Source organism: Medicago truncatula, chromosome 2 (genome assembly GCF_003473485.1).
Source record: "Medicago truncatula cultivar Jemalong A17 chromosome 2, MtrunA17r5.0-ANR, whole genome shotgun sequence".
Taxonomy (NCBI): Eukaryota; Viridiplantae; Streptophyta; class Magnoliopsida; order Fabales; family Fabaceae; genus Medicago; species Medicago truncatula.
In genome coordinates, this window is record NC_053043.1 from 42,003,768 (window position 1) to 42,022,910 (window position 19,143).

A 19,143-nucleotide genomic window follows, 5' to 3' on the forward strand; every position below is an offset into this window, starting at 1 on the left:
CCTTTATCATGAATGTTAGACTCGACATCATAATTATTATTTGAAACATTGTTCATACCCTCTATTTTACTTTGCCTTGGTTCTGAAATCATAATGCTGCCAAGTAAATTAGTCTTTTTGTACTCATCGCATCACTACCTTTTCTAATTTGGGTTTTACACATTTTTCCGTTGACATTTGCTTTTGGATCTTCTTTTGTTTTTGGAACTGTAATTTCAACATGTTTGCACATTTCATCGAACACATTTTCAATATAACTACATTTAAACTGAAATTACACTTTAATCACAAAGAAAAATAATAAAATAACAACCATACAGCCATTCAATGACGCACTAAAGAATTTCCTATTCCAAATATGAACATTGTTTGATCCTACACCTACATCAGCCCCACCTAATATCTCATTAATATATACTTTGAATCTATGTCAGATTCCTATTAAATCTAATGATACACAACAACAACAATTGTCATGATGCATTTTTCTATCATCTATTAAATCTTTTTAACTTGAGATCGATATACTCAATGACAATCTAGTGGCTAATTTATTACGATAGCTTTTAAGATTTGCTTTAGATTTAGAATAACTTTTCTGAATTTATTTTTCAAAAATATTTCTATTGCATAATGAAATAGTAGCTTCATTTTTATGAGAAGGCAATCATTACTTATTTTTTTGTTTTTTTGTAAAAATACAAGATTTTTTCACAAAACAAGAAATATTTTTGTAAAAATATTTCTATTGCGTAATGAAATAGTAGCTTCATTTGTATATGTTCAATATAATTTGTTGGAACCCACTTGGGTTGGTCTGGTGGTATTGACTTGAGATTTAAGAGTGTGTTCCTCCTCAAGATCTCAGATTCGATCCTCCTCGATGTCAATTTAAGTGGGCTAATTTGACTTCTTAAAAAAAAAATATATACTTCGTTGGAAGGATATCAAGGTGTCGTTGTGAGTATAATTTTTTCTTACTAATATTGACATAGCATAGCATGCAATTCTGCTGTGGAAATTGAGCTTAAATATGTGGTTCAGGTAACATGAAAATATTGCTCTAGTAATGTGACCCAGTTTATCAATACTATATAGGGTTAATGGTGCTTTACTCCCTGTAATATATGTCATTTTTTATTTTCCCACCTGTAAAATATATTTTTTTGATTTACCCCCTGTAATTTTTTTTTTTGAATACCCCCTAATAGGTCATAAAAAACGACTTCTTTCATTACTTTTGGGCTGAATTTTTCCTTTCCGAAAATACTCTCAATTTTCAATATAAATAACACATGTAACAAATAGATAATAATAAATTTAAATATTAAAACAAATGTAACAAACACGATATGAATATATATGTCTGATTTTTTCCTTGATCATTTAAAAAGTGTAATAAATTAGATGACCAATTATATCCTTAAAAAAAAAAATTCTATAATAAAAATTGTTGTTGGTGTCATTAAGAAAAATTTAGATTATATATTTTTTTTTGTTGTATCGTTGGTGTCATTAAAATAAATAATCATGGTTAGTTTAGTTTGTTATAACTTAAAAGTAACAAACATTTTATATTTTTAGTTTTAATAAAAATCAAAATGTCATTAAAAAACAGCGTTCCTAATTTTCAAACGTTAACGCAATAAAAAGAGCGGAAAGATGAACATGTGAGTACCCGTCTTTTCGCTAGTATAATATGAAAGATTATTATTGTTATTATAGTAATAATTATTATTATTGATATTTTATTATTATTATTTTCATCATCATCAAATTATATAGCTAAATTCATTCCACTAATTATTAAATAGTGTACCATGCACCATTTATGCATACACGGGTCATATCAACTATAATATATAAGAATAAAGTATATCACATTATAGACTTAACCCGTAATTGAAATTAAAATACCACTGTTTTGTAAAAAAAAAAAAAAGGAAGATTTAAAAAGTCGATTAAAAATGTGATTTTCATATTCTAACCATTAACATGGTAAAATTGGTTGTTTACAAAAATGTTAATTTAAAATTTAGGCTTAATAAGGTCTAAGAATACATTTTTTTAAAAGGGAATTTGTTTAGGGATTCAAAGGGAACTTATAGTTACAAAATGTGGAGCATATTACATCTATTTAACATATAAATAATAAATACAACCAATTTTATAAAATGTTCAGCATATTGAATACAACCAATTTTAAAATCATTATTTGTCTTTTTTTTTTTTTTTTGTGAGAAGAATTTCGTATATAAATATCATATTGATTATACATTCAATGCTTTGCTATAAATGACTGCAAAAAGTAACAAAAAATGCAAAAGTTACACCAATTTAAACTATTAATTTTATTTTCTTACCAAATAATATTATCAGGTTGTGTTACTGAATTTCTTCTTTCTCAACCTTCATATTTGATTACATTCATGTTAAAAGTCAAAGGGAGAAAACAAAGTAGTGTTATAATCTAGTTAACGATTTCTGCAAATAAAAAATCAGAATAAATAACTTCAAGTAATATAATATATGAGAAACAAAGAGGCCGACAAATTACACTAAAAAGTAAAGTTTCTAATGATAAAATTATCATTTGAATCATTTAAATTATCAATAATTTTAAAAATGCAACTTTAATACCATAACACTTAGTAAGCATACACCAAGAAACTGATCCTAACTGCAAGGTTGTTAAATCTATAAAAATGAAAAGGAAAAGGAACTGCTAAGAAATATGAAAAGGAACTTTTATATGGTAGACGACATAAAATAACAACAACGACAACAACAAATAGAATGACCATATCAAGAAAGAAACTGTTAATAATGAAAAGAAATAGCTATCATAAATGGAATTGCTAGGGCATTTGTGTCTTAAAAAAAAACTTTAGTACGGTATATCAATTTTGGAAGCAACAATTTTTCAATCAAAATGGAAGTGGTTTAGTGGTGAAAGTTGTAATTGTAATGTATTGTCAAATGGTACCTGATTCAATTCCTTGCAAAACCTTTTCTTTCATAAAAAGGTTTAGGAGTTTTAATTGCGTGGAGAAAGAGGGAAATATTTATGTTAGAATTAGGGTTAAGTATAGCTTGAATGTTGTCAAATGCTACCTGGTTCGATTCCTTGCAAAACCTTTTTTCATAAAAAAAGTTTAGGAGTTTTAATTGCGTGGAGAAAGGAGGGAAATATCTAAGTTAGAATTAGGGTTAAGTATAGTTTCACCGGTTAAGATTTATAAATATATGAGATGAGATAAGAGATACAAGAGATAAAAGATTATTATGCTAAAGGGAAATGACTTGGTCTTGATATAATTGTCTTATGCACTTAGTAGTTACTATATTGTAGGATTAAGTTCCATTTGTTTTTCAATGCATATACATGTAGCAAGCAAAACCACTTTTCATCTTTATCTATGTTATATTCGACTAATATAATATAATGACTGGTCCAATATTGTAGAAAAGAAATGGGGACATGCAATTGAAAAGAAACAAATGCAACTTCCTTCCTAGTTACATGGTTAGTTTCACTTTCCACTCCTTAAGCATAGTGCCACTTCCATAGTGTTTCTTGACATTAATTACAGAAAATCAAAATTTATTCTTCTTGTTCTTGTGGCCAAAATATGGAGGAGGATGATAAGAACAAGGCAGAAACTTCTTCCAAGAAAAGAAAAGGGCACCCTCCTGGTTCCGGTGGGGGAACATTCACCCCTCATATAATGAATTTGAATGCTGGTCAGGTAGTATAACTTTAATTAACCAATCTTCGCATTCCATATGCAATTTTATATTTCATTTATTAAATATATGGTTTTTTAATTAATTATTGTTTTGTAGGATTTGGTGGACGCTATATACAATCTATCTGAAGCATTACCTCGTCGATCTGTTATCATAAATTCGGCAACAGGTTCTGTATCAGAGGTTGGCCTTTTTGATCCAAATGGTCCTCCTAACAAGCGCCAGGTAATTAAAGGTCCAAAATCTGATAAAACTTTGCATCATATCGCAATCTGTAAAGCAATTAATTTTTCTCTTATATCTTATAATTTGTGCGCGTGTTTGCTTGCAGGTAAAATTTCAGATAATTACTTTAGCTGTAATCTGTCTCGTTGATGATGATGGTCGTCATTGTCGTGCAAAGGCAAGATGTGGAGTTATATTGACCGATAATAAGGGAATTACTTTCGGAAGTACTGTTGTGAATTCCCTCAAAGCAGCCGGACCTGTTAAGGTAAGCAAATCATAGTTTATGGAATGATTAGTGATATTAATTAACAATTTTTGCTTTAATTTCTTTACTAGCAACTGAAATTCATGTGAGACTTATATTCCGAATGGCAGAACTTATATAAATTACAATCAGTAGTGTTAAAAAGAGAGTGTAAAGCTGCACTCATTTTTTTTATGAAAGTGAGTAACCTGAATTGACAATCTTTATCTTCTGGTTAATCAGATTATTGCGTCCAGTTTTGCAACAGATGTTGCTAAGGAATCAACTGCAAGAATTTTGGCTGCTGCTGCGGCTCGAAATAGTAATTCTGATTCACAGAAGGTTCTTGAAGAGTTAGAAGGACACTCGAGTCGCCTTTCACCAACAACTAGTACGGCAAATAATCAGGACATGAAGTCTCCTTCTGTAGAAGACATTTGAAATTAAGTGTCTAATTTTCAATAAAACCGAAAGTTTCTATTTGGTATAGTTTCTATTTTTTCCGTGTAGAAGAGATGATGGTATATTTCAGGTTTCTCATGTTGAGGAAAGTGGATTGAAATGATAGTTTAAACAGATTATGCTATAAGCTTTAAACTTTTGAAAATGGGACCTAAAATGATGAGGGGCATTCCGAGAATTGAACTTGGGACCTCTCGCACCCTAAGCAAGAATCATACCACTAGACCAGATGCCCTTTGATGTTTACTTTTGAAAAGTGTTGAATCAATTAATTTCCTATATCATTAAAGTCTAAATTTTGTTATTTGGTCTCTTATTAATTAATTCCCTTTATAGCATAAAAAAGAAGAAGATATTTGTTTTTCCAAAATTTCAAATGAAAGTTTAATTTGTTTTATCTCTTTATATCTGCCTTTTCAATACATTAAAAATATTGCATGAAATTAGCAAATGTTCAACATAATACCATTAATCTTCTTAATACTCATCTTATCTTGCATAAAAATTTAAATATGTGAAAAATCTAAGTTTGAATTTAAAAATAAGTTATGAATTTGATATAAAAGCTATTTCAAATTATTATGTAGCTTAGGTTCACTCATTAGGAATTTTTTCTTTGAAATAAAACATGAGAAGTTGATCTTTACTAAGACTTGTGCCTAATGTTTTATATTTGATTTGGTGAAGGTGGAAATTTAGCAGAAACATCTGGGGGAAGTTTCCATCATGCGATAAATTTGAATACTGGCTAGATATATGTTCTCATTTCTTCACATTATCGTAGATATGTTTACGTACTTTGTGCAGCAGGTGCTGTATCAAGCATTCTCCTTTATTCACCACTTGATACTTACGCTCGATATGTTTTTTTATACCGTCCATCAATCACAATAGTTGTATTATTAAAGATATTTGACTTAACGTGATATGTGACTGCTTTTTTTATATTTTTTTAATTATTTTTTGTTTTTTTTTTTTATTTATTTAATTCTTTAATTTATATGTGGTTTTATTTATTTATTTTTAATTAAAACAATGCACACATGGCGCTTTTGAAGTGTCACGTCAGCGTTGACCGAGTCAAAATTGATCTAGGAGGCCAAAACTGCCAAAGATCCAATACATAGGGGGTTGTTTTGTATTTTAATTAATTAGGGGTCCAAAATCAAAACTTCTTAAAACATAGGGGGACAAAAGTGCAATTAAACCTAAATTAAAATAAACATATATGAATATTTGTGTTATGTGGATAATGATGAAGTCAATTACTAAAACATTAATTGAATTCATAAATAGACAAACATGGAAATATGAAGTGACATGTAATAAATAATAAAGATATGTGATTTAGGTTTATTGGATTTAGGTTTATGTGTGATGTTGGCTGGTAATATATGGATTTGTTTCACATACTATTATGGTTGCTGCAATAATGAAGTAGTTTGATAAATTTGGCCTCTAACACTTATGTAAATTTTACTAGTGTTTAGAAATAGTAGATATAGTGGCTATACTTGTATAGCGTAGCGGTGTTTAGACAAACTGCTATTGTTCCACGATACGCTGTTTAGTATAAAATGTTGTGAAATAGTGGATATAGTACGGCGGCGCTGGAGCACTATGGCGTAGTTGGCACAAGCATGATGTATTTTACTGTCACCTATTAATTCTTTGTAGAAAAGAAAGAGTCACGTTGACTTAAATTTGTTATGGTAGCAAATTTGTATGATATATTTTAATTTAGAACTAGCACGTTACTGGTATAGATTGTCTGAGCAATATGAATACCTTCGAAGCATGAAGTGCAATCTAGAGGTGCAGCTCCCCAAGCTCACGCCCAATGATCGGTTAAATTTTTTCATCATGTTCTTTCACATTCAGTTGATTCTAACTCAATTACGCACCTTAACACTTTACTCCACAATTATGATGAAGTGAGCTGCAAAAGGTTCTTCCATGAGGGTTCAGTCTATCTTGTTCCACCAAGACTTTCCGTCTGAATCACTTGAGCAACTAGCACAGAGGCTCATTGTAACACCTCAAATTTCTTATTTTTAAAAGTGAATAATATTGTGATTAATTACCATTATAATATGTATATCTTTGATATGATGTGATAATTTTCTACTTGTTTAGATTTAATGATAATTTTACTGATATTTAGTTGATGTTTGGTAGATAATTGTTTTGCTTCTGCCAATTCGGTGCTATAGAAACTAATTATAGGCTAATTTGTGAGTGTAAGGATTGTGTCCGTGGTTTCTTGTAAAATATTGTGTTGGACATCTGTATGAAATTGGTTATGGTGGTATTCTAAGAATTAAAAATGTCTTAGATTTTATATCTTTTTTTCGAATAAATCCACTTCTATATTGTTGACAAAAGTCATCAATCTGTTTGTTTTTCTATGCAAATGACGAGGCTTAAAATTGTTTGATGATGTGAATAATGATGTCAATTAAAATTTGCGGTGTAAATGACGATGTATTTTCATGATGCCGATGTATTCTATGATGATGATGTGAGTGGTGATGATTTGTGTGCTTGCATTAGAGTCGTGCATTTTAGGAGGAGTCTTGCATTCATAGGTGGAATATGTGACTATGTGTATATGCGTAATACTTGTCAAATTTAATTCCTTGCGTTCATATAGAGTCTAGAGCATAAGTCTTGCATATGTGGGAGAAAAGTCCAGTAACATACTTCTGGAAATTATGTGGGAGAAAAGTCCAGTAACATATCTCTGGCAACTATGTTGAGAAAAGTCCAGTAATACAACTCTGGCAAAACGATGAGTAGATGTGGTACCACATTCATATAGGTCTTAGGACTGAGTCCATATGCATAAAAATTGATGATGATTTGTATTTGGTGTAATTGTGTGACACGATGAAGGTGTTTATCTGTTGATGTTCTTATGAAGATGATTATTGGTGACTATATGTGTTGTGATTATTTTGGAATTGAATTATGACATCGTGTTAGTGAAGATTTTGATTCTTACGATGTAATGATATTTTTTTTACTAATGTGGATTGAGTTGATATAATATATTCTTCAAGATTCTGAATATTATGTTTGTGATGTGATACGACTTTGACTTAATTGCTTAGGTGTTCTTCTCATTTATTTTATACTATTACATGTTCTCGAAACTCACCCCTTCTTTGTTTGTCTTTGCTGGCTTAGCCCTACGGTTGCGAAACCGTAGTTTTATAGGTTATGAGTCTTGGAGTCAAGTACATACCTTCCATGAAGACTTGTCTTGTGTCATCTGTTATTTAGGGGAAGAAAAAAAAAAACACCGCTCTGATAGTGACACGGGAAAATGGATATGTTTTGTAGAAGTAAACCATACCAAGGAAGTGAAATGTGAATTATGTTTTTTTATGAGTCTATGTGATATCCTAAATCTAGTGGGAGAATTCTTATATTAATAGAAATGCTTTTATTTGACACTCTCCGCTGCAAAATCAAACTCTATTTTTAAATAATTAATAGCAATAATTATTTTTGGATTTAGGGTATACACTCATACCCAAAGCTCATGAATTGTTCGATTTTGATGAGAAATTATTCGGTTCTGATATTGTCAATGGAGTTGGACTTTCCGATGCTTGCCAATTCACTTTGCGTCTTACATTTGTTGTGGAGATATAAATTAGACATATTAATGTCATCAATCATGGCTCTTTTTTCTCTACCCTGGACGAGGTTGTTAACACCGTTCCACCACCGCAAACACAATCGAAGTTGTGTTTGCTCGTATCGAAGTTCTTGAAAAAGCTCGAAAGGAATGATATCCTAGGAATTGCAAATCCTAGGAAAGGAATTGCTTTACTTAACATAAAGTAATAAATGATATCCTAATGTGTTTACGTATGAAACCTAGTTTTATCAATTTAACAAGCCTTGCATTAAATTTTGTATAGTGACCAAATAAAGAGCTGCATCAGAAGCATGATCTGAATAAAGCAACAAAGAGATAATTAGAGCTAATCAAAATGGATAAGTAAGACCATTTTTGTTTTTTGCTTAACCTTCAGTTAAAAGTCTATCATTGATTCATCATGAGATTAACAAAATATAAAGACAAAACTCTTAATTTAATCTGATTCACCAAAAATATTCTTACCTTTGCAAGTAGTCCTTGGTGGATACACAAAAACTGAATTGATTGAAAAGTTTATATTCTTGCAAACACATAAATTATCTAAGCATGACATTGGATCCACGGCCAGAACTCTCAGACCACATCTCGCTCCTTCCTCAGTACTACGCACTTAACAAACATGCCTTTGAGCTTTTCGTGCTTAGTCATCTCATCAAGAACTCTATCTTCGAAGTTGACAGCAGAGCTCTTGGACTTATCATCATTATTGGCGGCATTTTTTTCTGAAAAAACGAGCTCAGAAACGGTCTTTTTCAGCCTGTTTACCATATTTTTCTTCCTCAGTAGTCCCTTCAGCGAGCAGATGGTATGTGTATACCATTCTCTTCTGACCAATCCTATAAGCTCGGCTGATAGCTTGTCTTTCAACAGAAGGATTCCATACAACATCCAGAAGAACAACCCTTGAAGCTCCAACTAAGCTAATTCCCTCAGAACAAGCTTTTGTAGATGCAAGTAGAACCTTTGTTTGGCAATTTTCATCGTTAAAGCTGTGGATTACGGATTGCTTGACCTTTGGAGGATCCTCGCCAGACATGACCAGCACTTCCTTTCCCTCAGTTAATTTAAAAGCTGAGTTTAATTGGTCTATAATTAATTGTAAAGGAGCATGGAATTGGCTGAACACAAGAACTTTCTCGTGAAAAGCATCACATAGCCGAACAAACTTGAACAAAAATTTTGTTTTGACACCTTCATGTGGGTTCAGTCTAAGCTTTTCCAGCTGATCCTTGTCGAGAGCAGATTTTTCTTCTTCTGAAAGAGCACATTCAAGGAAAAGCGATGGATGGACGGATGTCAATGCTACCTTACATTCAAAGTTAAATATTGTGTTCTGAGAACGTTTAATGCTCTTCAGAATTTCATTATGCAAACTACCAGCCTTCAAAGTCACCAAACAGTCCCTTAACCCAGGAAGCTTATTTTTAAGGACCGCGCCTTTGTCCACATGAACAAAGGGATCCATTAGCAATTTAAACTTCTTGATCTGATCATCAGAAGGGTCTCTTGTTTTGTTGAGCAACGCTGGTTCCCAATTCCATTTTTTAGATGATTCAAGTCCCTGATTTTGACAAAAACTTTTAAGCTCAGGTGGTATCGTGTTAGGAAAAGAAGGCTTCACCAAGCTTAAGGTGCTGTAATGCTATTAACAATCTTTATTTTGAATTCTTTACTATTGACTGAAATTCTTGTGAGACTTGTATTCAAAATAGAAGAATTTGCATAAATTTCAATGAGTAGAGTTAAAAAGAGAGTAATAGCGGAGCAGTAACTTTGAATTAGCAATCTTTACCTTCTGGTTAATCAGATTATTGCATCAACTTTCACGACAGACGTCGCTAAGGAAGCAGGTGAAAGAATTTTGACTGATGCGCCACTGCTCGAAATGGTAATTCAGATTCCGAAGAGATTGTCAAAGAAGTAAGACAATCGAGTCACCTTTTACCGGCTGCAGATGGAAACATAAATCCCACAACAACAACTAGTACATTAAATGATCAGGACATGAAGTCTCCATCTAATTTTCAGTAAAACCGAAAAGTTCTTGATATTTTTTCGGTTTAGGTTCGGGAAATGATATTCCAAAAGACATGATTGTTTGCTTTTCTTTTCTTATAAGTTGATTTCTTAGATATTGAATGCATTTTTCTGTCATCTATAAGTTCCTTGTAAAAGAGATGATGATATATTTCAGGTTTCTCATGTTGAGGAAAGTGGATTTTAGATGATATTTCAGTTCTAAATAGTTCTGATATTAATGTGGATTGAGAAACTTATAACATTGAGATATTGTCAATGAAAAATCTTGTGGCCTTTCTCACAATATATATAGTTCTGTAATTGTTCCCAAAAAAAAACGTAGTTATGTAAATAACTAAATATGTTTAGTGTAGAATTTAAGAACTGATATTTAGTTTAAACAGATTATGCCATAAGCATTAAACTATAAGCACTAAAAATGATGAGATATTTGACAAAAAGGGGCATTCCGAGAATTGAACTCGGGACCTCTCGCACCCTAAGCGAGAATCATACCACTAGACCAAATGCCCTCAGATGTTTACTTTTGAAATGTTTTGAATCAATTTCGTTTGTGATTAAAGCCTAAACTTTGTTCTTTGGTCTCTATATCAATTTTATGCACATTATTCTCTGTAGTTGTACTAACGTTGGGTCATGATGGCAATAAATTTTTACAATTTATTTCGTTTTTTTTTTTTGAGAGATACAATTTATTTCATTGTATTTAACATCATCTCATTTGTCTTTCAAAAAAGAAAAAAAATCCACTATTTGCTTTTACTAAACTAAATCAAATTACACATTCAAGGTATAAATCTTTTCCATAATAAAGAAAGTGATTCTAAGTTTTCTTTTAGGGTGGGGTTTGGTTTCCTTTTGCCATCCGAAAATTCACATTGGGACGTGTGTACTTTCAAATGTATTCACCGCAAACTTATGAAATTGGAAATTGAAAGATCACATTTTTATGTGTTTGAAGGAAAACTTAATGAGGTTTCAAAGACATACGGTTAGCATCTCCGATGACAATGTTTTGCGGAACTCAAACTTGGTTTCTTAACCATTATTGTAAATAGTCCCCTAAATATACCAACATTTGATTTTAGTCTCCATAAAATATTTTTTAGGTTTTTAGTTCCTCTAAAACATTTCATTTATGAAATTAGTCTCTACTCTAGTATAATATTCGATGTAGAGCAAAGACTAATTTCATAAATAAAAAATTTTAGAGAAATCAAAAACCTAAAAAATATTTTATTGAGACTAAAATCAAATGTTGGTATATTTATTTAAACCAAACAATAATAATCAGTAATTTATTAAAAATAAAACATATAAATCAAATTTCCATGTGAACAATCTAGAACTGAAAAGAAACTTCGCAACAACCCCATCACTACAAAATCCACAAACCCTAACATCTAAAAATCCCTTTTCTTCTTCTTCGATTCAATTCAATTCAATTCATTCATTCCTCTTCATCAATGGCGGAGCATTTAGCTTCAATTTTCGGCACAGAGAAAGACCGCGTTAACTGTCCATTCTACTTCAAGATCGGAGCATGTCGTCACGGCGATCGATGTTCTCGTCTCCACACTAAGCCAAGCATAAGCCCTACTATCCTCCTCTCCAACATGTACCAGCGTCCTGATATGATTACTCCTGGTGTCGATGTTCATGGACAACCGATTGATCCAAGGAAAATTCAGGATCATTTTGAAGAGTTTTATGAGGATTTGTTTGATGAATTGTCTAAGTATGGTGATATTGAAAGTCTTAATGTTTGTGATAATCTCGCTGATCATATGGTACGTAATTAATTCATATTCATTTCATTATTTTCTATGTAGCACCGACACTTCTGATCGAAGCCGCGTCAGACATCTATCTGTCTGGCACGACGCCGTGTATGTAGTTACATCACAGTTACATTTAATTTAATTATGTGATTTAATTAAATTAAAACTTTATAGGTTTTTTTTTTAGGGTTTTGATTCTGTTGTGATTTGGTTACGATTTTTTGTTTTTTCAGGTTGGTAATGTGTATGTTCAGTTTAGAGAGGAAGAGCATGCTGGAAATGCTGTTAAGAATCTAACTGGAAGATTTTATGCTGGTGTGTAATCTCATTTTTGTCATTTATTATTGTTTTTTAATTTTTAATTTAATTGTTGATAATTGATGACTATTAGATACGAAATGTTAGTGACTGAGTGTGTATGTGTATTTTTGGGGTAATGAACTTAATAATGTATGTATGTATTTGTATAGGGATTTAGATTCTATGATGTGAAATGTTCAGTTTAGAATGGTAAGTAAATAATCTCAATTGTTGATGAGAAAAACGGTTGATATTGTAACACATTCATGATTTGCTTTATGTGAACCAGTGTTGTTAAATAGCGGTGCGATAATACTATTGCATAGCGGAATTTGAACAATCTGCTATTGTGAAACAGGGACTATAGCAGTGATATAGCTAGCTCTGTTGTGGAGGAATTTGAACAAACTGCTCTTTTATGTGATCCGCATTTGACATCAATGTGACTAGTGTTGTTAAACAGCAGTTATAGTGGCTATATAGTGTTATAGCATATCGGAATTTGATTAAATTGTTGTTGTTCCGTGATACACTGTTGAGTACAAAATGTTGTCAAATAGTGCTATAGCGGCGCGGTAGCATTGTTGCATAGCATAATTTGAACAAACTGATTAACAACATTGATGTGAACATATTATCAACTCTTGATTTTGTCATCGAAGATCAAGGGATTACTTAGTTTACTTGAGAATTTGATTTAGAGGAGTCGAATCCTTTATCATAGATGGTTATCCAATTGTGTGCTATTATCTGTTGAGCTGCAATTTTTTGTGAAGTTTGAATATCAAACCTTTTGTTCTTCCCTTGCTTGCAGGTCGTCCAATCATTGTTGATTTCTCACCGGTGACGGACTTTCGTGAGGCTACCTGCAGGCAATATGAGGAGAATACTTGCAACCGTGGTGGTTATTGCAACTTCATGCACTTGAAAAGAATTAGCAGGTAATATTTCCATCATTGGTCAGTAACCCTTTTGTGGTTTAGGTATTTTTTAACTAAACGTTGGTGATTGTTATATATGCATTGTGTCCAGGGAATTGAGGCGTCAATTGTTTGGAAAGCGCCACGAAAGGCACAGTAGGAGCAGGAGCAGGAGTCCTTACAGGCATCGAAGCTATGAGGAGCGGCCTCATCGCAGTCGTAGCAGCAAGTATGATGACAGAGACAGAGACAGGGACTATCATCACGACAGTGATAGCAGGAGACGCAGGACTTCAAGTCCTGGACGGAGGAGGGGAAGAAGTCCTAGTCGCAGTCGAAGTCCTGTTGGAAGGAGGAATCGTAGTCCAGTCAGGGATGGTAGCGAGGAGAGACGTGCGAGAATTGAGCAGTGGAACAGGGAGAGGGAAGAGAAGGAACCTGCAAGTAAGGTTAATACAGAGGAAACCAGCAATGGCCATAACGGGCACTCACAAAATGCTTGCGCATATCATGAGAATCAGCAGCAACGGGAATCTCCTTGGGAGGGATATTGATCTGTCTTTACTACTGGTTTGTGTCCACTCTCTCTTGTTTGCATATTCCTATAGTTCTAGGCAACAGTTTTTATTCTAGCATAGACCACCCACAGAACAAGTATAGCTCACCACCCATTTTCCGCTGTGCAGGTGGTGCAGGTACACTGTTCCATGATGTGGAATATGCCCCCTCCCCCCTTGGGATTTTTTTCTTTTGTTTTGCATGATTTGTGATTGGATGTGCATGCTTGTACCACTTTATGCAACATTCCCAAATTGCATCTCTAGTTTGAAGCATATTTTCTGCATAGATCTCAGCAAAACTAGTTTCCTTGCATTTTTCAGTAGGCTTCCATAGTGGTCAAATATGTTAGAGGTACTGCATAGCTGAGCTCTTTTTTGTTGCCAATGCATGTATGCAGTTCATCTGAAAATACTGTTTTTAATCCCTTCATGCTGTCATTATAAATTTTTGGTTATCCTCTATTCAAATTTTTGTTGGTTCTTTCTGAGCTCTTTCTTGTTGCCAATGCATGTATGCAGTACATATGAAAATACTGTTTTTAATCCCTTGCCGTCATTATAAATTTCTGGTTATCCTCTATTCATAACTTTTGTTGGTTCTTTCTGAGCTCTTTCTTGTTGCCAATGCATGTACGCAGTTCATCTAAAAATACTGTTTTTAATCCCTTCTTGCCATGGTTATAAATTTTTTGTTATCCTCTATTCATAACTTTTGTTGGTTCTTTCAAAATTGTTAAACATCGACCTTTTTCTGGAAGAAAAAAAAATACCCCTTTTTCCAACTAGCCAATTATATACACTTGCGTGCTTGCTTGTTATCGTGGTTATATTTGCATTTGCTGGATGTGTGTGTTGTTCTTTTACAGTCAGGGACCCTGATCACCATCACACGTGAAGACTAAGACTAGTGAACGACCACTTTCAACAGTTCTTATAGGGTTTTTTGTTTTCCATGAGCTCTGTTTCAACCCTTTTGAAATTGGAAATAGCATGACTGTCTTACACATTTTATGAGTTTTGCAGGTTCAGGTATCCCTGCATCTAAGAGTTGAGCCATTGAGTTAATTGCAGTTATCATTGAAATTTGTGTACAGGTTAAGCCTACGCTGTTGGAGGATGTTTTAATGGATTTTTAAGGTATTATTTATTATGAGATCTTGAAGAGCAGTTTCAGCTGGGAAGTAAAAGTATAAGGATGACTATTTAGGTGAAGCCTTCTATCATGAGTTTTCTCCTGGTTGCTGGCTGAGGAAAATGACTTTAATTTTCTTTTTTCGTGGCATGTTAGGATGCTTTCTTATTTTGTAAGCTTTAGATGCCTATTGGAGACTGACTTTTGAACTCGGTATTTTTTATATTTCGCCTGTAAAATTGCTACTGAGGTTGTAGATTTGAACCGTAATATGATGCTTGGATTTTCATTTGGTTAAATGTTGGTGTATTTTCCTTGGTTGACAATTATATTTGGAGACATGTTATGCATATGAATCTGTAGTTGCTTGAACCGTTTTAAGCGCTGAAGCAAGAAATTGTGTAAAGTATGAGCTAGCGTTGGCTGTATAACTTCCTAAAAGCTAGGGAAGTGGCTTGACAAATATTTATAAACTTGGCGGGTCCAATTCTCGTAGGAGAAATGTGCCATATTTTCTTTGGATTACTACTGGTGGGGAACAGTAGTAAATATTCCAGTATAGCAAAGAGTTTCATATAACTTGAGGTTATAATATGATGTTTGTGAAAACTTTAGCTCTGTTTGGGAGTTTATGTGGGAGTTTATCAATGGTTTTTTACAATGGAAGGAGGAAAGATAGTGTCACCAACTTAAATATAAAAATTTAATTTTCTTAGTAGTACAAAACCTCCTAATATGGGTGAACATAAAACTTGGAAGAATTTGGAGGGTTTTTGCGGGCTTGAATTAGTTTTTCAATATCTTCTACTTTAGTACTCTCAAAATTAAAAAAGGTTCATTCTTAAGGGTGGAAATTCATTCAAAAAAATTCATATTCTACTTTAGTACCCTCCTGAATAAAATAAAAAATCATTCTTAAGGTTCAATATCTTCTAGTTTAGTACTCTCCTAAATAACAAAAAAATTCATTCAAAAATTTGAAGAGTGCACATGATCTGATTTAAAAGTAGAGATTAAAAGTTTGTATGGAAATTTTGAGAGGCTAAAAGTTGTGAGCAACTTCATGTCAAATTATGAAGATTTGAGAGACGTCTTTTTTTCCCTCTAAATAGACTATAATGGGAAAGACAAAGTTTGGTATAACATCAACAATGACGAAGAAAATATGTTGTTGAAATTTATATGAAAGTGTTTTATTGTAAAGACTCTCACGAATTAGTATTCAAAGTCTTCATTTGTAAAGAATAACTGATTTCATTTGTAAACAAGCTTGAAACTGATTTCATTTTTGTAAAAATTTTGCTTGTTGAGGGAAAGCAAGTGTTCCGTAACAAGCACAAGTGGCATTGTTAAGAAGTAGAAGTATAGGTTGAGTTGAGGTGCAACCAGGAGACACTCTCAAGTGTGGTTCTTTCTCATCCCTTATTTTTGTTGTATTTTTTTTAACTAATGCATAAAAAAAACACTATCAACAATTTTAAAGACAAATATTTTCATCCAATCTGAAGTATTAGTTGCTTTATCATTCAGAAAGATTTTTAGAGAAACAATTTGAACTACAACTCAACTGTCCTTCCGGTGTTTATTTCTCTTGCTTTTATTTATGTATAATGAATAATATTTGACCATATTTAGTTAATGAGAGTAGGATTATTTGTTTATGGTTTGTACCAATTTATAATTCAATCACATTACATCAATTGATGATATCAAGAGAGGCATTTAGTGGGAATACCCAATTCCATACTAATCATGAGTTCACAACTTACATTAAAAAAAAACTCCACCAATTTGGTACTTATTATTTAACTATGTGGATTAAAAATATATATATATATATGACTCAAGCCCTATTTTTTTTAGTTACCATGATATTGATATGAAGTTTTCATCGTTATTTAATAGTGATTAATATCCGTCGATAAATATGTGGGATACAAGATAAATTCTTTCGTTCCAACCAAATTTTCTTCATATACAAAGTGGAACTCAAACCCTACTTTTACTATTTAAAATGAAATACATTTTCCCTAAAGCTTTCTTTTAGTGCAAGAATATACCAATTTGTTATTATAAAATATGATGATTAAGATTTAGTTCATTTCAATAATTTTTTAAATACATACATATGAATATTTATTCAGTTTAAGCATATCATCAATCATATATTTAAAATAACAGTACAATATATAGCTCTATGATATCATATTTTCTATTTATTCATTAAACTAACTAATTGAAATTATTCATTGAAGTTGTTGTTCTTGATATCTATTACGAGCAAACAAAGGTAACAATACTTGCATGATAATATATATAATAATAATAATAATAATAATAATAACAACAACACGATTTTCAGTTTATCAAAAGAAATTGAAATATCATAAAAGCATGAGTCAAAGTGTGAGAATTTCATAATAGTAAAAACATTATGACAGACACATCAAATTATAAGCTAATCAAAAGCAACATAGAATTATGTATAAATAAATTGTTACGCGGACAAGCAGTAACATTTTTTCCCAACACAAGTCGGAAATTTATAATTGAGACATACATCCTTTGCACAATCCATATTAGTTTTGCAGGGGATTAAACCTGTATTTTAAAAGGAGTACATGAATGTTACTAGAAGATGATGGAATATTTTTCATATGATAAAGAAGAAATATTGAAATTTGTGTGAACATGGACTTACTATGTTGACCTAGAATTACGGAAATCATGATGATGAAAGCATAAACAATTTTTTGAATTTCAGCCATATTTTGTCTCTTTAATTTGCATGTAATTAACAAACAACTTTTTTATCACTTTAAAAGCAAAACACCTCATGCTTTAATAATTTTAATAAAATTGGTTTTATCCCATGGGAAGTTGCAAGGAATCATTCATATAATCAACATTATTATAAATGCCTCTTCGGTACAATAAGGTGTCATATGTTGTGTGAAAATGTGATGTGCAAGTATACACAATTGTAACAAGTAATAATATGAACGTAGAGATTGATCCCATGAGGATCGAGAATTGATTAGTTCGAGCCAGCTATCAACGGTTTACCGAGTTTGTTGTTAACAAGAGGGTAAAAAAAATTATTTTGGAATTTCAATAGTGTTCAAGTTAAAGGTAAAAGACCCCTCAAAAAAAAAGTTAAAAGTAAAAGAGTTAAAACAACTAATTTTGAAAGAAATACCAAGCACATAGATGACTAGTATTCTGTTTTCCAAAAATGTTAAAAGAAATACAATGCATGTTTTAGTTCAACTATTTTGTTTTCAATAGACTAGTCCTCTAGGGAAATATATTGGGGTCCCTTTGATTGGAGAAACACCAAAGTGAAATGACTATCAATATTTGTTAGATCAAGATACGAAAGGTAAATATGACATGGGTACTAATGTGGGAAATGTTGTGATAGCCAAAGCTACAGATTCGACCTTGTGGAAATCGTTGGTTAGATTATGGCCAAATTTCGCTTGGTTTAAATTTATATCTATAAGTGATGGTTAAGATCCGGAGGCTTGGAATCATAACTGGAGCATTGCAGATGTTCATGTGTTGGTTGATACAGGATGTTTAAGGGGTTGTCGCTAAAGTAAGGGTTTTAGGCCCCTAAATTTTTTAGGTCTTATTCGACCCTCGACTATTTTTCGCTTTAAATATATTTTCTTGGGTCAAATTATTTTTAAGGTTTAAGAATAGGTAAATAATGTTTATATTGAATATTATTTTCAACATATATTATTAGTTGAACTAAATTTTTGTTTTTAAAAAGGTTTTGCATTAATTGGGTTGAGTCTGATTGAAAAAGTTTAGAATCTAACAACCTGATGAATCAATATTCGAATCAATAGAATCTGATGAATTGATCGGAAGAGTTTTTACTCATTAGACTCTTAACGGACAATTTAACGACAAGGATGAATTAATGAGATCCCTTATGTTACTAGTGCAGAGGTGAGGTGGAGTCGACATTACATGTTCATATGCAACTCCAAAATCAATTTTATTCAGTCAACTTATCATAGTGGGTTATAACTAATTAAG

At 32.1% G+C, this 19,143-nt stretch overlaps 2 protein-coding genes, 1 long non-coding RNA gene and 1 other non-coding gene across 6 annotated transcripts; 2 read left to right on the plus strand and 2 right to left on the minus strand.

Annotated features, from left to right (window-relative positions):
• The first annotated feature begins 3,487 nt into the window (after positions 1-3,487).
• Positions 3,488-4,663, plus strand: LOC25487499 (AT-hook motif nuclear-localized protein 5). The gene is made up of 4 exons (XM_013609444.3): positions 3,488-3,749; positions 3,847-3,975; positions 4,082-4,243; positions 4,466-4,663. Exons 1-4 carry the CDS (start codon positions 3,633-3,635, stop codon positions 4,661-4,663), a joined length of 606 nt encoding a protein of 201 aa, XP_013464898.1. The 5' UTR covers positions 3,488-3,632.
• A 6,174-nt stretch (positions 4,664-10,837) lies between these two features.
• TRNAP-AGG (transfer RNA proline (anticodon AGG)) lies at positions 10,838-10,909 on the minus strand. Its single transcript has one exon. It is a non-coding gene; the product is annotated as a tRNA-Pro (tRNA).
• Positions 10,910-11,727: 818 nt separating this feature from the next.
• Positions 11,728-15,442, plus strand: LOC25487504 (splicing factor U2af small subunit B). Of its 3 annotated transcripts, XM_024776610.2 has the most exons (6): positions 11,728-12,187; positions 12,412-12,493; positions 13,293-13,419; positions 13,511-13,968; positions 14,085-14,093; positions 15,053-15,442. In XM_024776610.2, the coding sequence occupies exons 1-4, from the start codon at positions 11,864-11,866 to the stop codon at positions 13,950-13,952; spliced, it is 975 nt and encodes a 324-aa protein (XP_024632378.1). In that variant the 5' UTR covers positions 11,728-11,863; the 3' UTR covers positions 13,953-13,968; positions 14,085-14,093; positions 15,053-15,442. The 3 variants fall into 3 exon arrangements, with proteins under 3 accessions (XP_024632378.1, XP_013464901.1, XP_024632377.1); XM_013609447.3 differs by having other exon boundaries at positions 14,085-15,442; XM_024776609.2 differs by lacking the exon at positions 14,085-14,093.
• A 1,961-nt stretch (positions 15,443-17,403) lies between these two features.
• Positions 17,404-17,936, minus strand: LOC25487505 (uncharacterized). Its single transcript, XR_003009010.2, has 2 exons — positions 17,792-17,936; positions 17,404-17,691 (listed from the first exon to the last, which is right to left on the minus strand). It is a non-coding gene; the product is annotated as an uncharacterized lncRNA (long non-coding RNA).
• Positions 17,937-19,143: the final 1,207 nt, after the last annotated feature.

What these genes read in the sequence shown, in the direction of transcription:
- LOC25487504 (XM_013609447.3), top strand. Translation starts at nt 11,864, where the DNA reads ATGGCGGAGCATTTAGCTTCAATTTTCGGCACAGAGAAAGACCGCGTT. An exon ending in ATAATCTCGCTGATCATATG is followed by an intron (nt 12,188 to 12,411) that starts GTACGTAATTAA and finishes TTGTTTTTTCAG; the next exon opens with GTTGGTAATGTGTATGTTCA. An exon ending in AACTGGAAGATTTTATGCTG is followed by an intron (nt 12,494 to 13,292) that starts GTGTGTAATCTC and finishes CCTTGCTTGCAG; the next exon opens with GTCGTCCAATCATTGTTGAT.
- LOC25487499 (XM_013609444.3), top strand. Translation starts at nt 3,633, where the DNA reads ATGGAGGAGGATGATAAGAACAAGGCAGAAACTTCTTCCAAGAAAAGA. An exon ending in TGAATTTGAATGCTGGTCAG is followed by an intron (nt 3,750 to 3,846) that starts GTAGTATAACTT and finishes ATTGTTTTGTAG; the next exon opens with GATTTGGTGGACGCTATATA. An exon ending in AAGCAGCCGGACCTGTTAAG is followed by an intron (nt 4,244 to 4,465) that starts GTAAGCAAATCA and finishes CTGGTTAATCAG; the next exon opens with ATTATTGCGTCCAGTTTTGC.